The 22,661-nt window shown below is 38.5% G+C and overlaps 1 protein-coding gene across 2 annotated transcripts in view; it reads right to left on the bottom strand.

The window, feature by feature from the left end:
• SHOC2 (SHOC2 leucine rich repeat scaffold protein) overlaps positions 1-22,661 on the bottom strand; it is a 59,869-nt gene that overhangs the window by 22,036 nt on the left and 15,172 nt on the right. For both annotated transcript variants that reach the window (XM_066554753.1, XM_066554752.1), the window contains one exon: positions 12,936-13,870. In XM_066554753.1, the coding sequence (XP_066410850.1) occupies positions 12,936-13,638 (703 nt within the window). In that variant the 5' untranslated portion in view covers positions 13,639-13,870. The remainder of the gene's footprint in view (positions 1-12,935; positions 13,871-22,661) is intronic.

Raw genomic sequence — 22,661 nt, 5'->3', positions numbered from 1 at the left:
GGACTTTAATGTACAGCTCTCAACAATGACCTCCACACAGAGATTAATAGAATCAGACAGATTTTGGGATAAGCTGAAAAAAAGCTACTGCTGCCATAAAGTTATACATATAAAATAAGGTATTACAGGATCATCATTTCATCAGTCAGATCTAAAACCTGATCAACAATTTTGAAAAGCTCAGATAAAGCTTTAATAGATTCTCCAAAGAAATGTTATTTATTGGTTGATTTTATTCTGACAGCTCAAGCTGTGGAATACAAGTACAAAACTTGCATCTTACACTTGTTTCAGGCTGACCAGAATTTTAAAACATTACTAAGTAAATGAATTGTACTAAATTTTGAGAAATTAAGGTCTGTTTTTATATAATGAATTACTTTCAGCCATAAAATCAACAATTAAGAGACAGAAAAATTATTTGGCTGACAACCTAGATAATCCAAAGTCCTGAACACTATTTTTAAACATTTTAAACATTGGTGACAGTCATCACAAAAAAGACAACTTACAATAAATACAGTGTATGCAAGCAGACCTACAGCAAATAAAAGTTTGAAATAAAAGGCTTATCTGTTAAGCATTTAAAAAGTCTGAATTTGCTTGGAGTTTAGAGCCACTTCACACAGAACTCCTTCATTTCTGACATATATAAATTAATTTAAAAGCACAGCTAGGCACAACTCTCTGAACAGTAGTTTCACCTACTTTTATGTCAAACACACTGTTTGACATTAAAATAGGTGTTCTGAGCAAAAGATTGTTGGGTTTGAAAAAAAGAAAATACTAACTCTATGCATGAATACAGGTATATGTATTCACGTTTTTTGCATCTGATGGAGGTAAAATGAATGCATATTATTTGAACAGCTTCTACTCTCTCCAGTAAAGATGAGGTCACTGCATTTGTATATTAGAGCATGACTCAGTGAGTAACAAATTTGGAAGAGCAGCAAATTCCTTTTGAGGAGCAAATGTCTATTTTTAAGCTTCAGCATTGTATCTTTGACACAAGGATTTTCTCACAGGCCTGCAGGATTATCCTGGGCAAGTTCTGACGTGTAGAATGTCTACTCATTAGGTCAGCAGATAATCACAACTGGTGATTTAATAAATCATAAAATAGTATGAATCCTCAGACTCTGTCTAGAGTTCAGGCATCATGTAGCCACAATACTCACTATGTATCACAGAACAATTGTGAAAGGCCAGGAAAAAAGTCAACCTCAAAGCTTCATTATTCTGTTTTTCTTAGATTGTTAACATATAACTGATATGTTAACATATCTTATTTCCTGCACTAATTAACCCAAACCAGCATGTTTTTCTAGAAACCAAGATGGAAATGTAAAGCTGGTGCTCAAGCAGCTACTCCAGCACTGTGTGTGTCCCCTCTCTTACATCAGCAATCAAGTGCAGTCCAGGCAACCAGAGGCAAGAGCTAAATGAGCTGTATCCAGCACTGCCTAACCCACACGTGTCAATGCCATTAGCAGGCAGAAGAAAGCAAATGTAAGAAATAATTAAGCAAGAGTTAATGGTGTGTGGCAATTATATCCTTATTATTCATGAAAAAAGGGGGCAAAGTGTAGAATGCAATAGGAGGAAGAAAAGTTTGAGGAAGACTTAAAACATGCCTCCCTTTAAACAAACAAAAAAAGAGCCCCACAAAACTTTGCTGAGGTAACTCAAGAACCTTCACACACTTCGGGGCAGTAGTTTTCCCTTCATGATTGCTGTTTTCATTTGTTTTCACTTCAGGTCTTAACCAATAATGTCAAATTTGAAATATGGCATAAATTCCATTTCATCATGCCGAGTTCTCATTTACTTGACTCTTCCCACTCTACATCTGCTGAAGTCGAAAAAATACTTGGGGGTTTTGCAGCAACATGTGCTGCACTTCATTTTTGCACCTGCTGGTATCTTTGACAACAGCAAGCTAAATGTTTGAGACAAACATCTTACTACCTAATCCTGAGGAGGAAAAATAATGAAAAGAGACATAATGCCTATGTCTCTCTAGAAAATTAAGGGCAACCAAACACTTTAATTTAATCTGGATAGCCATACTTAATATTGTCACATTAAAGATGCAGGCATTATTTTAAAAAGCAACAGTAGTAGCATTTAATATAAATACTGAATGTTAAAACACATCGAGGACTGCCCAACAAATTTTAAGCTTTAGAGCAGAAATCAAAAGTTAGAGCCCTATCATGAAGCATAGTGACTTAAGGAAAGGAATTAAAGAGATATAGAAATATTCAGCTTTTAATTCTCATTGCTCAGTAAGGAATCTTGTTCTTGGACATTTATTGTATATTTATAGTTTGACAGCATTTCATCAAAATGGGTTTATTGCCCACTCTAAGGGTAGAAGGAGAGGGGAGATGAAATGCTGTTGGCACTGCAATTTTTTCAAATCTTTAAGTTGAATTACTGAGACACAACAGAGAGCATGCAAGTCAACAAAAATCACTTGAGGTACATTTCTCCTGTTGCTCTCCATGACATACGGCAAAAAAATCTTACATCCAATATGCTTAACAAGGTGAAAAACATTTGGGTGATGTGATAGAGACTCAGATCACAGAAGTGAAGAGCATGGACCCAGCCTATTAACTTAAACACTCCATTTGAGATAAAAATGAAGTCTAAGAATCACTTCATAACCCTAAGAGTACACACATAAAGAGGCTAACTGAGAAACTCAGGATCGAGTCCAGCTCTTTAGCAAATGGCCCACAGGGAGACCAAACCCACATCCTTGGTGTCATGAGCACCATGCTCTAATCAATGGAGCTAAGTGGTTTTTTACATCTTCACATGCAAAGGCACACAGAGTTCTCTCAGCTGTGGCCTGAGAACAAAAATACTAAAATACTGAGTGGCCAAGTGTGTGAGAGCTGAGACAGTGTGTAAATGGAAATGCTCTTCAGAGCACCTCGCAGCCTGAGGATGTCACTGCATGCGGGGCTTGAAACGCTACTGTGAGGTAAAAGGAAGAGCAACCAGGGATGGTAAGAGTTGCTAGGGAATCTTTAGGGACGGGAAAGTGAGAAATCAATGTAGCTTAGAAGGGTAAGTGTAGGAAAACAGAGAAATAAGGAAATAAAAGAGTCCAGTCCCTTACAACGAAATGCTGGCCATATCCTGTAGCCAACCAGCACCTGTCTTCTCTCTAAGCTCCATTTTCCGGGGAGAGGAGCTCCCAGTTCTGAGCTCTGAGCACAGCAAGAGCACAGCTCATGTGCCCAGCACTGCCGAACTCATCCCAGCACATCCCACCCCACGTCCCCAGTGGGCCGAGGAGGGCTCGGGGCCACCAGAGCAGCAGCCTCGGCCCGGGGGCAGCGCAGGCCCGGCCGGGTGAGCGCACCGTGAATGGCCACGCTGTGGCTGCGGCTGTGCAGGCGCTGCTCACAACAGCAGCGCTGTCAGGAGCTCCAGCACACAAACACATGGCAGGAGCACTCCACACAACACATAATGATCTGCAAATGCACAGAGCCCGAACTGGAGGCCATCTGCATCATGCTCTTCCCAGGAGCTGATGTTTCAGTGAGTCAAAGTGTCCTTCTTATTGTCTGAACAGCGGCAGCTCTACTGAGGAAATGCTTCTCAAAAAAAAAAAAAAAAAAGTTAAAATAAGTTTCACCAAGATACAACTGAAATCTGTCATTTTTGCTTTGCCAAGATAAGAACCATATGTCAAAGTCAAAAAAAAAAAAAAAAAAAAAAAGCAAAAATCTTTTCCTAAAGCAAAGATTTGTTCAGGTACAAAAAGAAAAATGTCTAATGAGTAAGGAGCTCATGATCTTATTCATAGTAAAAGAATCAACATTTGCAATTTTTTGTGTCCTGCCTAAAATTTGCTGAAACATATTTTTATCTTGATTGATCAGAAGTAAGTCAGCTAGAAATGTGCAGCAGATCAAAATCAGCCTTAACCAGAAAGCAGTTTCCTGAAGAAAACCCATTCCTTTTCATCACACGGACAACTCCTGCATCACTTCACTAAAATATTGTTCAAACACCCAAAATCACTACAATAAGACAAGCACTGCTTTAGGGAAATAATAACCACAGGTTAATTTAACTCTTTTTGCCACAAGTAATGTCCAAAACAGACAAGTAGTGAATAAAATATTCTCTATAGACTACTTGCAGCTGCATTGAAGGGGTAAGCACCTTCACAACAATTAAAAAATAATCTAGGAGGGTACTAGATTTTGGAGTTACTTTTTTTGGGGAGGAGAATTTTTTTGCCTTTTTTTTTACTATATTACATTGTGATTGCAAAGGGGAAAAAAGGCAATTAAAGCTCAAAGTCTGCCAAGAAAGCAGACAGGAATTGCACGTACTAGCTGGCTTGACAATAAAAGATTTTAAAGTAGGAGCAATGCTCATTTGAAAAACATAAAACAGTTTCTCTATAAATAACCTTCACAAAATAGTCAGTTACAGCATAACATGTAGTTTTTAAAAATTTGTATTTTAAAGGCCCTAAAAAAATCACACAATTCAAATGCATTTTTCAGGGAAGACAGTTTGTGAAGACTTCAACCGCCTTCCATTTAAAAAAAACTTGCTGAAATACAGCTAAGTATCCCCTCAACAATCATTAAAAAAGGTGGAGCAAGCAATCACCTCACTGTTGTTCTCATACACACAAAGAATAAATGTTGTAGTATGACAATGATACATATACCTGCTTTTAAAAAGCCAGCACAATGAAATGACTAACATTTTCAACATAATGAGGCAGAATTATAGTCCCATTTCATGGCCAACTTTGAAAGCCTGTTATGACAAGAGGGCCAGGTTACATGCCCTGACTTACAAAACTCTGAAAGTTCTTTTTGGCCATATGAAACACAAAATACTGCTTCACCAAAAAACACTCAAGTACACACAAATTAACAGTTGGAGAGAGTATATAGGTCAATAGCAAAGAGGCTTCAGTGTCTCCAATCACTAATTCAGTCAGTGGGCACCACTCTTGGATGGCAAACACAATTTGTAATGTAGCCTGTTTTCCACTGAATTAATGACATGCCTGCCCATGCTTAAGCAGATTGAATATTATGAAATCCTTCACAACGTGATAAATCCTAGGCCAGATGACACAGCAAGAGGATCAAGACTCTTACGGAAAGCAGAAGGAAGAGGAGAAGGCAAATATTAGTGGGACTTCAGGCTGATGTGTCAGAACATTGGTTGTAAGCTAATATGTAAGAATTAATTATCCAAAATCAGCAATGCTGGGAACAAGTTACAAACAGCTCCCATAACTTTCATAGCTACTCATCTTTCACTTGGTTCTCTGCTGGCAAAGGAGAAAATAAAAGGAAAGAGAATTTTCAGTCCACACAAAGTCTGTGGGACAGGTTTCTTGATGTTAGAAAAAAAAATTAAAAACAATTTTAGAATTTTGGAATCTTTTAACTCTCTGTGAGATCCAAGTACATCACTGTGACAGCGAGCCTGAGCTCTTTGTTCTGCATTACCAACTGCAGTCAGAGCCATTCTGAATTATTACTGCACAACTCTAACTTACACAGAAGAGTTACCAAGGAGAAGGAATGCAATTTTAACATGGTCATGAGTGACTTACTGACTACCAAAGTTAAAATACTCATGTAAGTAAAAAATAAGCACAGTAATATTCTCAAAATGCAGAATGCACACCAGGATCTAGTTGTGGGAACCACTCAAAACCACAGAACCTCAGCTGAAAAGACTCAAAATCTGCTCTAAAACATGCTTCAACAAGACATAACAGCAAACACTTATTGCTTATAACTGAAAGCAACAAATACAAATAAAATTAAAAACATGTTCAAACAAAATCCCAAACATGCAAAATGTAGAGAAAAGTCTTAGCAAGGGCTCAAAGCAGGATTTGAGGTGGACAGCAGAAACTCATTTGAGTGCCAAGACAAAGGCAAAGTCTTGCACCTAGCAGGGAATAACCCTGTAAAGAGGTACAACCTTGCACCAGGAGGTGAGAAACAGCTCTGCAGGGAAGGGGGGGTCCTGGTGGTGCTGAACCTGGGATAACATCTGGAGCCTGTCCATTTTCAGTGTGGAGCAAGCTCTCAAATAATAAAGGCTAACCACCTTGCAGGCTACATTAGAAAGGGCAGCCTGAGGAAAGTGATTTTTTCCCCTCTGTTCAGTACTTACTGAAGTATTCAAACAGTTAAAATAATTGCAGCATTGATTTAAAAAGTAAATAAAATAAAACTTAAAAAAAATAAAAAATTAAATTAAAAAATTTTAAAAAAACCCCAAAACAACTCTGGACTTCTAACAAGCTGTCAGTTATCTGCTGGAATTACACTTGGGGCATCATCCCAGTAAGCTCTGCAAGCAGATCAAAAAGGCAGGACTACTTTATCATTATCCTAAAGCCAGCCTGAAGAGACTGTAATCAGGAGGAATTTGACCAGCTGACAAGAGCTTTCACAAGAATCAGAACCCAGTTACTAAAGCTGAAGCTGGTCAAAAGAGTTCTACACTTTTTCTGCAGCTCAAGAAAACCACCAGAACTGGATCACATAAGCAGTCATTATCTCTGACTCCTAGAGACCAACACACATACATCAATGCTTATATTTATTCCACTCCTGTTCACAACTTCATGCTTTTATCACATTAAAATAAAAATATATAAAAGCATTCTCAACTACTGTTTGCAGACATTACCACACCAGTTAAGCCCAGAAACACAATTTTGTTTTTCCTTCAAATTGATGAAAAACAGGAAGGTGTTCTTAGATACAAATAATGTAAACAAATATTTCTCTATATTATCAGCTCGGCTTAAAAAAAAAAAAAAAAGAAAAAAGAAAAAAAGGGAAATGAAATTCAGAGCATCACTGAAAAGCTTTGCAACTAGCAAGTCATTTAATAAGGAGGCACCACATTCAGCGTGGAATGAGTAGACTTGAACTAATGTGGCTGCACACATCTGGTCCACTGTCTACACTACTGAAAACAAAACAGGTGCAAGTGTTATGAAAAAGAGTTTCAAAGCAGCGAAGAAACCACAAATTATCTAAATATTGGGTAAATGGGGGAAGAGGAGAGTCTCAAAGACATTCCTAGCCTGGTGTAGGCAGATTCCCTGAATTACATTCTAAAAATATTTCCCTTGCAGAACAGGCCTGACCAGATTCTCCCCAGAAAAGGAGATGCATTCACAGACAGAAAACACAATATTTGGAGTCTCAAGAAACTTGCAGAAACTATGTACATATAATTTCAACCACATTGACAATATAATTTCTACTTGAGTTCTGTGTGCCAACACAACAAAAATATTCAAAACTGGTATAAGATGCAACCTTGTCTTTGCAAGGAAAATGTTATCAACTTGATTGTGCAAAACAATTCCTTCAACACAACATGGAGGAATGCAATAAAACTCCAAATATAAGAAATGCAAAAGGCTTGCTTAAGTAACAGCCTGCAAACTGAAACATTTGCTTGGCCTCATCCCAAGACAATTCCTCTGGTTTTCATCCTTCTCATGCTGACTGCCTGACTCACCAAAGCATTCACATTCTTCCATTCTAATCTTCCACTTTTTGATCTCAGTGCAAATGGACAACTTACCAGATAAGGAGATGAAGTTGGTGTCCACTTTGTGAACTCATCCCCACAATTATCCCTCCACATCATCTTTTGGCAAAGTTTTCACAGGGAAACCTTTCTGTTAAGGTTTTGCTTCATGAATGCCACCAGAGATTGAACAGCCAGGTGAACAGGTAAATTCTGTCTTGCACTTGATGTGCTTGTGTATATATATTGTGTATGTGTGTCTGTGTGTATATATATATATATAAAACATCTGCATAACATGGGCAGGAACAACATTCAAAGCAAACTTTCAGAACTTACTAAAGATGAAAGGCATTTATAGAAGTTTAAAGAAAAAAAAATGGCCAAGCCTTCGGAAGAAGAGGGTACTGAGAATTACTAAAGAAATAAGCTGCATCAGACTCACGAAATCCCTGATACAAAAACATTTTTGTCAGGAGTCAGGTTAAGCCTCACATATAAACTTAGTCTGTTTCTATGCACATGTTTGCTTAGGGCTAGAGTAAGAACCAGGATACAGGGCAAGATGCACTCTGAAACAATTTATCACCGCTGTTAGGTAGGATGCAATTGGTAAGAAAGAATAACAGAGTAGCTTTGCCATCAAAAACTCTCATCAATGGATTCTCATCACTGTACGTAAAAACATTGTTTCAGTAAGGTGCAGCTGAGCTCATGCTACCAGGATTCCAATAAGCTACACCAGGCTATTTCCATGTCTTGTACCACAAGACATGGAAAGCAGCAAGAAAGGGAGAAAAATGTTCTGAAAATGTCATTTGTTGCATTTTCAACAGCTCTCTGCAGACAGCAATCCACCCTTCCCCAGAGCACCTGCAGTGCTCTTGTCATGCTCATACACAACAAGAGCGATCCTACCAGAGAGGCTCACATGAGCTGCAGCCAGCCCAGTGATCCCAGGGCTCAGGGCCAAGTGTCCTGCCCTCCCTGCTCCAGCTCATGCTCTCCCACTCCTCCCTCCCCCCACACCAGCTCCAGGCTGATCTAAACCACACCGATTTCAACTACCTAAAGCAACAGACAACAAATGTAGCGTCTGGGAAGCTGCCAGGAGGGGAGTGGATCCTGCCACATTCAGTACCAGAAGCTGTTATACATCAGCACATCTATTTCATGAAAACTCCCGCTGATTCACCTGCAGAGCTCTTGGCTAAACATGGAAAAAAAAAACCAAAAAAACAAAAAAACAAGAAAACACAACCAAAACAAAGTATTTGAGTATTTTTACATCTTATTCAAACAAATATGTTTACATTTGAAAATACAACAATGCACACCAAGACCTCAGCTTACTACACAGTCGACTGAAATAATTTCAAATTGCATTAAAAATGCAGAAGCAATATAGATGCTGCTAGAAAAGTGTTAAGAGAAGTCTGATAAATACAAGCAGAAATTATTTCGTATGTATCTACCTATAATAAAGCAACTGGATGCAATGGAATGAGAGGTGCTTAATTCTGGGGAGGGGGAAAGACCAGAAACACACACATCTGTTTAGTAACTATAGATAATAACACTTCCTCTTTCTCACTAAAACGCTGGTTTTAAATGCAAAGCAACTTTTTTCTAGGTGTAGTCACCTAATTAAAGTTTGTGTTGTTTAGCTACTAAAGACAGTTTAAAGTCCAAAACAGAACCAAACTTTAGCTTATTTCCCAGCAGCTCAGGTGGGAGGTTCTCCTCTTCCAGGTTTTCCTCAAAACAACAAACACCTTAAACAGGTCAGTAGTAAAGCAGTTTCCAGGACCACCTGAGAACAAATGTAGGCAACAGAGGGAAAGTGCTGCATCTGAGAACAATGGAACATCACTGGCACAAAAATCAACTACTCAAAGATATGCTGGGTGTTGGAAGAAACGTCTCAATTTTCAGAGCACTTAAAAGTCCAACATTCAATATATTTCAGTAAGAGCAGAAGGAAAAGAAACTTTATTTTATAAGGCTGGAGGAAAAAAGATTCCTAGAAAAGCAATGGGATGATTGCTTACAAATCAGGCGACCCTTGATTTTAAAGTAACAAGGTCCTAAAGTTGGAAAGCCATTTATTCTTATACAAAACTGAAAATCTTTGTTAAGTAATAGTGAAAGCCATAACAAGTCCGTAGCACCAGGGTAAGACTTAATGCTATCCCTCTTTGAGGGAACAATAGCAACATTTTTCAAACTGAAGTCTGTATCTTTCATTTTCTTTTTGTCCAGACCAACCTTTTTGTAGCACATTTACTTTCAAAAGAAAAAGTAAAGAAAACCCAGGATTCTTTGCACAGTGTGTACCAGATCAACAACATGAGCACATTGTAGTTAACTGCTGCAAGACTCTTCCTCTCTGGACAAGTCAGCAGGTTACATAAGCTTTGAGTTTTTAAAAATATGAACAAGCACACTAGCATGCCATTGTGAGCCTTAGGCCTTAGAACAATGGGGCATTTTTAAAAAGAATTTGAAATGCCCCACATGATATTGCTTTGTAAAAGATAATGGCTTCATTTTACTTTCCACTCTGCAGCAAGAAAAACTTCTGTGTTATTTACAAGCTGATAATATGAGTGCTTGCTAGTTTATAGTATTTAGATACTGTATTATAAAACATACAAGGGATTAAAAGCATTGAGACTTAAAAGGGAAGGGTTTTTTTGAAGTGCATATGTGAAATGTAGAGAAATAGTGAGTGTTCAAAGAAACAAATTCCATTGGAAAGTCAGAAACACACTTCTCACTAGTTTCATTTTTTTGAGCTGTGTTTTCAACTCAAGTATTTCATCAAAAAAAGTAACATGAAAGTGAGTAGAAATCAATTACAGAATTTAAACTATCCTATCTGGGTTTACTCTGATGAAAAAGATTTTCAAATGCTTGTACTATGTATCGGGCAGTTTAAATTATTTGTGTTACTTAAACACCAAATAATTTTATTTTTCATCTGATTCAATTTTAGGCAACCTAGTCTGAGGGATTTACTTTGAATAAAAAAGGATGCTTGAACTTGATGATTTTCCTTTGAAATTCTTCATAAGGGTGACAGTTGTCTTGCATTTGTGCTTCTGAAAAGCCTTCCACAATGAGGTGCTGACCCGTAAAAAGGCACATGAGCATTATCACAATTCAAATAAAGGCAGGACTAACTGCTGGATACAAGGACAGAAGCAAAGCAGTTAATGTTCTCAAGCTAGGGTTTTATAGAGAACTGAGAACACTGCCTGTACACATATCAAGACAATAAAAAAATACAAAACAAAGAAACAAGTCACATGTTCATGACACAAGTACCTACTAATTTTCCCATGAAGCAGTTACACATGATCTTTTTCAAGACAACTGTGAACAAACACATACAGACATTACATACTTCCATGTAAATCATATTCAATAAACAAAAGAAATGAAGAGGTTTCAGCAGCAGCAATGCCGGCAGTATCAAACACACAAGAGAAGTTTCTGAAGCACAACATCAAACACTAGGATCCAACACCTCACAGAAGTTTTTTCTTCACACACTACTAGTATTACTTTGAATTTATGCAGCACTATCCCCAGTTGAACCTCAGAAGATTGATCTATGCTAGATTAACTAATAACTGAGCCACAAACAGAACCAGGTAAAATACTGACAATTGTGTAACAGCTCAACCAGCTAAATTGGCCACAATTCCTTCAATGAATGTACAAACACGCAGTATGCTGGGTTTTCTGTAAACATCAGCCCCATGGTTTCCAGTATCATTTGCTGATCAGTAAAATATCCAACAAGGCTGTTGAACTTAAACTGAAGTGTCAAAATAGTTGAAAATTGTAATTCCTTCGTTCTCTCAGGGGAGATTCAAAGGATTGCTGAGATGCTCATGACAATTCAAAAATCACATGGATCAGAAAACATACCACATCATCCATTGCATTTCTGCCTGGCAAAAAGTGTTCCTGTGGCTCCAGCAGAATGCATCCCCAGAGCTGCCTCAAGGAGCCAAAGGCTCAGACCAGCAGCTGGCATCACCAGTGCATTTCTCCACTCCTGTTACCACTGACAAAGCTCTCTGTACTGGGCACTGCTGGTAACTGGATTAGCAGTTTGGGGCATGTCCAGGAGTTCCCACCATCAAGAACATGTTATCTTATGTATCTTTCATATCAATGTGCAAGATAAAGAGCAAACACTGCGGGCTTAGAAAGATCTATCAGGTACACAAACAAGGGCATTTCCCAAGCTTTGCAAAATTGGTGACCATAGGGGCCACTTCAGTAGCAAGACATTCACACACTGGCTTGGACAATAGGAAAGTACCAGCAGCTTTTGGAAACAGGGCATGGGAGTTATTACTCATAGTGTTACAAGGGCTTTCACAAAGTTGGTTTTTTTTCACACTTGAAGAAAGTCAAAGCAGTTTCTTAATTGTGTGAAGTTTCTATTCCTCCACCCCCTCAAAGGCCTAAACTATACTTGCATTTAAAAAACGGGTGATATATAGAAAAAAACCTACTGATTAACAGAATCACACTTTTTATAAAACACACACATTGTTCAAACATTGCTTGAGAACTGTGTTATAAAGACATTTTCCATGAAGCAGAACATATTAGGAACAACACAGAAATTCTGATATACAGATAATCCAGCACATTTTGTGCAATAAACCATTTAAATTAATAATGCACTTTCACACTAGTTCACCATCATTTGAACCTTTGAAACCATGTTTGGAAAAACAAACTAGTCATTACAAAGTCATAAGAATCATCAGCCATGTATACAACATTTGGTCACTTCAGAATCCATGTATTCATATATTCATGACTTATAAAAGGCAGACACTTGCACAAATCATTAACGTAGATTATTAAGTGTTACAGCATCCAATAGCTTGCTCACGGTAATAGTTACCTATTCTACCTTGTATTACTGTGGTCACACCCCTCTGTAACATGCCCATAATGTGTTTATAACTTGGAACAGTTCATAAATGATTTATAAAAAGCCTTAAAATAAAAAATGCCCCTGTATCTCTTTTTTTTTAAACCATCTGGCCTCTCAAGACACAATATGTGAAAGTACAAAGCAAAGATGAGAACAGTATACATCTGATTTTAAGATGACAGATGAAGAAAAAGGGTTTTTTGTTGTTTAAAAACAAATATATATACAAGGTATTGACTATTCTCAAGCTAACAGTGGAACAGTATGATCAAGAGCATAATTTTATGTAGTTTTAAATAAAGTGCAGTCAGAAAAGTGACAGTTTATGTATAATTAACTGAACTGCAGTGAACGTAAAAACAGCATCACACTTTCAGTCAGTACAATCACTTACCAATTTCAGCAGGTAGTTGCTTGATTTTGTTCTCTCGTATGCTAAGCATGGTGAGTTTTGACAAGTTTTTGATATCCTTTTCCACAGTAGTTATGCGATTAAAGCGTAGGTACAGCGTGGCCAGGGAGCTGAGCCTGTACACCACCGAGGGGATTTCTCGCAGTTTGTTGTGCCGCAGGTCAAGCATGCGCAGCTTCTTCAAGTTATCCAGAGAGTCAGGCAAACTGGTGAGTGAGTTTTCACTCAGAGCCAGCGTCACCAGGTTCACCAGACAGCCCACCTCTGCTGGCAGGCACTGCAGTTTGTTACTGTATAAATAAAGTTCTGTCAGCTGCGTTAGCTCTTTGACAGCTGATGGAAGCAAGTGTATAGACCTCTTGGACAAGTCCAAGCGCATAGAATTCTCCTCTCGGCATTTATTGAGCTCTTTGATCACTTCAGCATTGCTGGATTTTTTGCGAGTACCTGTGGCAGGATTAGGTCTTTTTATCGTATTGTCCACTGAAAAAGCTACCCCAGGCTGCGTGCTACTGGAGTCCTTCTTTCCATCTTTGGCATCTTTCCCTTTGGTCTTAGGCTCCTTTTCTTTGCTCTCTTTCCCAAATCCTCCGGAGGCCTTTGCCTCCTTCTCCCTTTCTTTTGACGACTGGACTTTTGGATCCTTCTCTTTACAGTCCTTTTCTTTTCCTAGATTACTACTCATGGTGACTCAACGTTCAGCAAGCACCGCATGAAATCTGTTTCTGAAGTCCACAAGAACAATTCAATGCTGAGGCAACAAGAATCCCTAAAACACACAAGTGTTGAAGCCAGGGGGGAGCTTCAGAGGTGTGACACCCATTTGCTACATATTGGTTCTGAAGGCACTCTTTCCTAATCCTGCTATCAGGAGAGCCAGCTGTAGAGATCAGGTCAAATGCTCCGTATTAGTATTTCTGGAACACAGAGAAGAGAAGCCAAAGTTAGTGTAAATATAAAACTTCCAGTTACATACTGAGTGTTTCAACATCAAGCCTGTGCTCACTAACTCAGGTTAATGATCTGTCCTTCTGTTCAAATGTCAATGAAAAACCCAAGGCTAAATCAGAAATACTACACATATTGCTCACAAAACCCACTGTGGTACATGAACTGTAGTAATTAGTATATGTGAGGGTAGAAAAATCACAATTTTTAAACATAATATTGCCTTCAGTACTACATTTGAGTCACCATCTTATGTCTTACCTAGTTCTTAATATAACCCCCTGGTCATCAACATCAATATTCTCTCTCCCCTCAATGCCCAATCAGCCAATAAATATCTGCTATAATTTCAAGTGCCTGCCTCTTCAAAGAAACCCAAACAGGCTTATTCTTTCAGCACAAGAGGCTCTCAGTTCAATCTACAGTAAAATCTAACATGCTCAGGAACACAAACACTTTGCCTTGAGGTCTCTCTTCTGACCAGCTCTGAACTGCAGGTCTCTGCTTTTCATGTGGAGAAGAACGTTCTCACCAGCTTCACATGTTTTGAAGAACCAAACACAAGGATTTTTAAAATACACCTATCAAAAAGTCAGCCCAAAGCCCAGAAGAAACAATATATTATGCTTCAAGATAAGCAAAATTATGAAGGACTTTCTCTTGGGAGTAGGACACAATATATCTTTACTATATCTTGAATTTTCCCCCATAAAGAATACAATGCAGCCTAATAAGTGAACAGATGTCTCAAACCTATAAACACCCATTTACATTTTTACAAAATCATTATGCATCATGGAAAGTAGCTTTTCTTCATGTTTCAATTCAAAACACATGACATGCCCAAGAACTTCATGATTCCATGTAACGTGGAAAGATTTTTGAATCTATCTTTGCAGAAGAAAAATAAACAATCAATGGCAACAATAATTTCATGTCTCCATATTAGTCCACCTTTTCGCTTTGATACAAAGTATCCACTGCTGAAGAAAGGTCCCTCGTTTCCCAGGCACTTTGTTTAAATACTCTTAAAACCTTCACAGGAACTGTGTCACTGTCCTGGTATTCCAACTTCTGCACAAGTTCATAAAGCTTGTAATCAAAATCAATTAAATAATATTTTGCATACTTAAGCCATCACAAGTACTATAAATACAAACATTTTTAGCAAAGCTCAAGTAACCATTTTTAACTGTGGTCATGTTGTGTATGATTACTTTCAAATACAAAAATGTACATGGAGAATACAAAGCTGAACACTTTGCTCTATATATAGGTTTACATATTCATTCATATTTTTTAAAAAGGTAAAGAAAATCTATTTAAAGATGATCAGAAGGATCAGTCACTTTACCCCCAAGTTCAAATCCAGCTGTTTAGTAAAAATGCTCAAAAGAGAATCTGCCACAGGAGGTGCCTTCCAGTCCTTCACCCTGATTCATTACTGCTGCAGCATCACCAAGTGTGCTACAAACACTGCAATATCAAAAAAAGACGACCCCTCCCCCCAAAAGAAGCCCAGAACTGCCTCCAGTTCCTGTGTTCTGGACAACTCTGTTGTAAAGGACCATGGCTGAATGCTAGCAGCAGCAAGCAAAGACAGTTTTTAACTTGGAAATTTTCTGCACTGTTGAGTTTTCTAAAGCAGCCCAAGGCAGTTCTTTACTAGAAGTTCTTTACTGGTTCTATCTTTAAGACTTCCACATGACTATTACACCATCCATTAATTTAACCTCTCTTCAAGATTACTAACCTCACCAGATTATATTTAAAACTGCTTCTCAGCAATGTATAATCTACACGCTTGTAAAATGCCACTAATAGGACATGCAATGACTCCCAATGCAAAAACACAGCTGACTAAAGGGTGGGAGCCCCAAAGGCTTGACAAGGTTTTCATTATGAAACAGTAACAAAAAGAGTCTACAACTAACACAGTTTCTGAATTCTAATAATACACAGAAAAGAAACCTGAGCACCGGAACAGCTACTGCTCCTCATCCAGTCCCCAAAGTGCGAAATATTCAAAGGGCTGCTGCTCTCTTGAGCTTTCAATTTAATCAAATTTAGGACCCACCAAGAGATTTGTTTCATTTCTTATGTGCACAGCAGCTGTAGGAGGTTTAGAAAGAGCCTCAGAAAGGAAAGACTGCTGGAGATTAGTGCTGCTGAAAGCAGCTCGGCAGTGCAAGTGCTCCAAATAATCTGCACGCATTTCACTGTCTTGGTTAGCAATAACTTTAATTGCACCTAGAAAGAAATTAAATGTTCATCTTCAATGCTCTACATGATCTCTACTGCAGATCATTCCAGCTGATGGGGTTATTCACATACATCAAGTCAAACCTGTATGTAAACTTTTAATGGGCATTAGTATAATAACACATACCACAGAGGAAGTTAAATATGTTTCAAAAGGTTATGCATATTTTTCAAGTCTTTTCAGTTAAAGGACAAGAGTCACCATCAATTCTAAACTACAGTCAAACAAGCATTCGTTGTTTCCCAAAAGGAGAGCTTCTTTCAGAGATATTTTTAGCAAAAGGAAATTAAGTGAAATTAGCTAGTTCTGCCAACTACTTCCATTTTCCAATGCTGTTCAAACTGACTTCCTGTCAATATTAATTGACATAAAAAGATTTAACTATTATGTCCTGGAGAACTTGGAAAATTTAATAAGACTCTTGCTTGGCACAGTATGTGAGGGAAAAAAAAAACGTTTAAAGAAGTTAAGGAAAATAATCTCTTCCCTGTTCCGAGTATTACTTTTTTAAAGTAAAATATTTGTAAATAGCTATAAATAACCAACTTCAGAGTTTTGATCCACTCCTCCTTATGTCTGGTGAACATAAACCAGATGCATTTCATTTTTTCTGTCATCTGTAACTGATGAAACTTCAGAAACAGAAGCAACTTAAGCCTAAACTGTATCACCTTCCTTACCGTGTGGAAAAGAGGAACACATTTACTTTGTAAATTTTAATTATTTTTTTTAATATGTACAAGTAATTGAAAAGAGATTTCAGTTTTTCTGAGCAATACAACCTAAAACATTTATGCAATAAATGCTTTATTAAAAGTGCAGTAATGTAGGAACATTTTGCAGTTCTAGGAATAACACTACACTAATCAGTGCAATTTGGCAATATAAATACCAATGCTTCCTGGTCACTATCTAACACAATATGAGGCTTGAGATAAAGGATTTCAGCCAACTGCTATTCAAGTACGGCTGTAAAAACCTTAACTGTCTCCTACCCACTACTGCAAATCAGTGGGACCCCCCAGAAAAGGCTGTTCCCTGCATGAAATACTCCCCGCAGTCCCTCACTTCCCAGAGGACACCTTCAAGTGTCCTGTGACTTGTAATTATGGGAAAGTTTCCTGTGAGTTCACAGAGATGGCTTGAAGAAGAAATTGTTAACTGAAATAAAGTCTCCCACAGCTGAAACATTTCCCTCTCAAGTGAGGAGGCTAACCAACAGCAGGATTCTCTGCCAAAGGAAAGTCATTGTGGCACGTCTTCTTACAAAACGGTCACCTTACAGCTCCACCTAAACCCTTACTGTGTTTCAGTGGCCAAACCAGGCACTTCAAACCATAAACATTTCTGATATTCTAAGCATGTAATATCTAAGGCATCATTTTCACTGAAATGTAACACATTACACTCAACTGTAAGAGAATTTTACTTCTGTAATGTAGCAAGAGACATACAGGCCTGCATTTTAAAAGAACTTTTTTACTACATATAGAACTTTTTATCACAGTGGGAATTATTTTTCTCCTCATTCTGTGTTTGTACTAAACTTAACCCACACCATGGCTAGGGCTTTTCAACCTAAATAACTGCAGAGGATAAAAAACAAGTTGAAGAAATAAGGAATCAGCTCCTACTTGACACTCTGGAGTAAGCAAAAAATTATTCTACTACATAATAATAAATAAAATGTTCTGAGATTGCAATTCTGATGTAGGTATTTCTGATTAGTCAGCCCTAAGTGATTCTTAACAACAAGGCAGAGTTCAAATGCTATCTGGTAATTGCAGCAACACCTCCTCACAAACAAACGCACTAAAAAAAAAAATCTACCTTGTTAAAAGTATTTGCCTTTTAATTAGAGCAGCATGGGATACATGAAAAACATTTCATATTCCAGCACACCACAAAGATGAACACATCAATAAGCAATGGATGAAATTTAAAGCTTAGCCCAAGTGGCTACAATGAATTTCCATTTCATTTCATACCACATATGCGCAAAAAAAAAAAAAAAAAAAAGCCAACCCCAAAAAACCTCAACCACCATAGTCACTACTTTCATTTGGAAACCCAAATAGCTTAAGCCAATGAGTCACTTGCAAACAAAGCACATTCTCTCCTACAATTTGCTAGCTTCAAACATCTGACCTACAGAGTTTTCATCTGTGTAAGTGCATTTCAGCTTCTGCCACTGCAGCCACCACAGACCAGCTGGGAGCAAACTGCTGAATCAGTCCCCAGCGGTTGCACAGCTCCTCTAAACACAAAACCTCACTCAGAGGTATGGAGACAGCAAGGGAACAACCAGCCATCACTCCACCAGAGATCAAAAACAGCATCATCTATCTCAACAAAAGCAGCGTTCCTGAAATATGCCAGCTAGACAGCTTCTCCTCTTGGGAAGAAACCTGTTATTCCAGAGTACAGGGTGCTCAATGGCAGCAGGGCAATACTGTCATGGTGCCAGCTACCCTGGTTGGCTTGTTCAATAGAAAAGGCTGACCATTAAATTCATCTCAGTTCTCTAAGTGGATGGCCAGCAGATGGTAGTTCACAGGCTACCAATTCAGCCTGATTTCAACACCCCAGGATGTGACACAGCTTTCACCCTAATCCCCTCTCACGCTGAGGGAGCGGCTTGTTCACTGCAGGCACAGCCTGAGCCTGTGGAGCTGGGCAAGGAGGAGGCCTGGGCCCTGACAGCCCTCCAAGCCCTCCAGAACATCTTCATCTGCCACAGGACTGCAGCCAAGAGCATCCCGACTGTTTGCTGCCTCCACGGCTGCCAAAACGCCGAGCGTAACCCAGCCCTGCATTCCAGCAAAACCTGGGGTCGAGGGAATGACTGAGCAAACCTCAGCCCAAGGGGGTAACAACTGCTTTTAGACCACCTCTAAGGACTTCCTTATGCTTCACTGTGGTGCCTTAAACCTGCAGGCATGTCTGTAACTACAGGCACCTAATTATAAAGCTATATGCAGTTACACCTGGAGTAACTATAAATAAGCAAGTGAGTTTCTAAAGATTTTGAAGGTTGGTCATTGTGTGTTTGCAGAACCAGGCAGATCTCCCAGGACACCCCATCCCAGCTTCTGACAGAACTGTGCCTTTCCAGGGCAAATGGGCAGGCATATGGACATCACTGCTGGGTTTGAAGCTTTGGAATCCATCTTTTCACTCACTGGTCACCAGCTTTGCTGCTCTCTGGAAGCATTTCCCTGCACTAAGTGCCAGGTCATATACCAAAGTCCAGAGCAGTCGGGACAAAAAGGCTCCACACTTGCAGACAGAAAGTCACCTACGCCTTAAGTTCCTAGGAGGTAGAAATAATCTTTTGTGCCCTGCCTTTGAACTCACCTAGCAAGCACAAAAATATACATACTGTGATTCATTCTGTGTGCTCCAACATTATTTTTATGAAGCACTCTCTCTTCTTCTCCTTTGCAGGAACAAAAACCCACTAGTTTTTTGGCCAAGTTATAAAATACCATTCCATGTTTTTGCAGAAACAGACTCCAAGAGCAAAGAATTCTGCTAACTCCATGAAGCAGCTTATTTTAATATGTAAAAAGGTACTTTCTACATGTGTGGCCCCCCCAGCATGTACCTTTTGAGCTGCATGTTTCTATTTCCATGGCAACTCACTTTATCAGCAGGCTGTGTAATCCTGCATAACATAAGAAATTTGAAAATCTTAACTTTCTAGATGAAACAAATTTCCAGGATTTAGTGCAGGTTCTGATATCTCTTAAAAGGGTCATTCGAAATGGATTTGTCAGTCTAGGCAAACCCAGTTCTTGTTTTTGTGACCCTACAACTTCTCTATCTATAGTGGCATACAACCTTCTGCAAAAGCAAGCGCTCCCAATCCACCCAACACACTCCTTTGAATAAAGATCAATCATTTGTACCAAAAACCTAATTTCCAATGTAAAATAACCTTTCACTATTACCACTACACAGCACCCAGACACAACTATTCAGACCCCCTCAACGACTCCCATAAACAAAAGAAGCAACCTGCCACACACTGCTTTGTTACCAATTTGACAGAAAATGGCACTGGTCCCACCAAAGGTGATGATACAAACTATAAACCAGCATCAAATATTTTTCATTCATTCATCATTTCCTCTGAGCAATAAAAACAACTTATCAAAACAAAACCTACTCAAAAGGAGACCAAACATGAATTACAAGCACAAGAGAAAGTAAACACACAAAGCAACAACAGAGTAACATATTATCTACTAATTATCTACATTACCAACAAATTAAGTTGTGTTGATCTTACAGAGATTGGGACAAAGCACGCACAAAACCCCATCACAGCTAAACAAAAACAATTACTATCTAGGGTAGCATCCCACCCTGGCCCCTAATAGCAACACAGGATTATCTACCAAAAATCTTGTTTATTGTAGCAGTTCTCAGCTTATTTATCTCTGAATTTGATGCAGTAAGTTTGCTCACCTTCTTCAACACGCTTTTCTGTAATAATCATGACAATTTCACAAAGTTCAGTGCTGGATGATTATCAGTCCCTCAAATTTTCTGACCATAATTAGTGACTGTTATGTCACTGGATCCTTTTGCAGAGGAACACTATGCTAAAAAAAAAAAAAAAAAACAAAACCTATCTAAAAACAACATAAGATGTGGTTTTAACAAAATTTTGTACACGAAAAGGAGCAACAACTCTATATCTTCTATGTTCTAGCAGACAAAGCCACAATAACTACATTATTGCAGCTCAACACTGAACAATATCTGGCCTCTCTTCAATTTTTTTATTGTTTTTAGCTAAAAGTATTTGCAGTTCTTGATCTTCAGTTAAGATGACAAAAGCCTGGACATATTTGTTTTATTGAACACCTAGTTTAAATATAACTAACGCATTGAAAAGGAAACCTGCAGTAACATTTACTTTTCAACTAACATTGTGAGTTTGGAAGATATAGAAGTGTCTGTCAAAGTCCAAAAAAATACTTTACCCACAAGTTTCCAATTACACATGCCCTTACCTTTAAAATCATTAACATATTTTGGATCTGATCAGTTCTAAGAAAACATCTAGCTCCTTGAACAGATCAGCATTCTTTCCAGAGAAAAGATAACAATCACAATCAGCATCAAATTTGCTCTAAGTGTACTGCTTCAATACAACTAAATTAAATAAAATTTCTTTGAAAACTGCACAATGATCAGCTAGAGTTGTTTCTTTATGACATTATATTTTCCCAAAATTTTACATTATATATTTAAATATTACAGGAAACCAAAACAAATGTAGACTGAATGAAAAGTCAAAAAAATCTACACATCTTCCCCCATTACTGCTCAAGCAGTGCTCTTTCCAGTGAGGTTTTATTGTTTTGTTTTGTAATCTGACTCTTTTAGATAAATGCATCTTACCTGCTGAAAGCAACTGATTCAGACCAGGTGTTATATATATAACATGAGGACAAAGAAATTGCTGTGTTTCAGCTAACTAGATATAAATTAAAATATTCTCATCTCTTTTCTCCAGCAATCATTTGCCTAAACATGATGTGACTGACCACTTCTGCCATCCAAATACTCAGATGCAAGAACTAGAAACTGCCAAAGAGAAATGCTATTTTCCCTGTATTATGTGTGCCCACTCCAGCTGGAGTCTCATTTTTAACTGCTACATTTCTGAGCTTAATTGCATTCTGCCCACTCAGTTTCAACTGGCTTTGCATTATTCCCTCCCTGTCCTCACCCTCTCATGCTGCATTACTGCACATGGTTAAGCAGATTACCACATTCCAATGGATTCCATGTTCCTGCACCACTGCTTGAAACGATGCTCAGCCACAGCTGGAGAAGCCAAAGCAACTCAGAAATACCTTGGGGAACTTCACCAATTAATGGCACCATGGAAATGTAGGCTCATTATACACCCTGAGGAGGTGATGAAGACCAAAATTACTCCCAAGCCTCTTTCAAAGCTTTCAACTGCTTTCCCCCATTGAGCATAACAGAATTAAACACAATGACAGAAAGCAGTGAAGTGTTATTGAAACAAATAGATGCATTCCAGAGGTGACTCAGGTGGCCCTGCACCTTTGCCACTACAGCCAGGGCTCTTTGGCAAAGGCTTCTTCAAACACATTGATCTGTACAAAACTTCACTCCTTCAAGCTGACATTTGGCAGCATCTGCCTGCCAGCCCTCAGGATTTTTTTTTTGGATTGTTTTGGGGTTGGAGAGAGGAGTCTTGAGGGAGCATAAGAATAGAGGGAAAAGGTAAGGTAGTTTACTTGGTTCAGCTGTTTGCAAGACAAACAGCTGGTAAAAGCACATGGCTTTGTTCAAGTTGAAGGTAATCTTAACACCAATTTCATAACTACGGCAGTTTTAGTTTAGACTAGGGACTTCAAATCTATTATAATGTTTGGTGCCACAGTGAATTTCACCACATATTCACTCCTGAGCCTGCTTCACCTCCTCAACACCAACAGCTTCTGACA

The sequence above is a fragment of the Molothrus aeneus genome, chromosome 8 (assembly GCF_037042795.1).
Source record: "Molothrus aeneus isolate 106 chromosome 8, BPBGC_Maene_1.0, whole genome shotgun sequence".
In the NCBI taxonomy this organism is placed as follows: domain Eukaryota; kingdom Metazoa; phylum Chordata; class Aves; order Passeriformes; family Icteridae; genus Molothrus; species Molothrus aeneus.
This window is presented reverse-complemented; position numbering and strand designations above follow the sequence as displayed.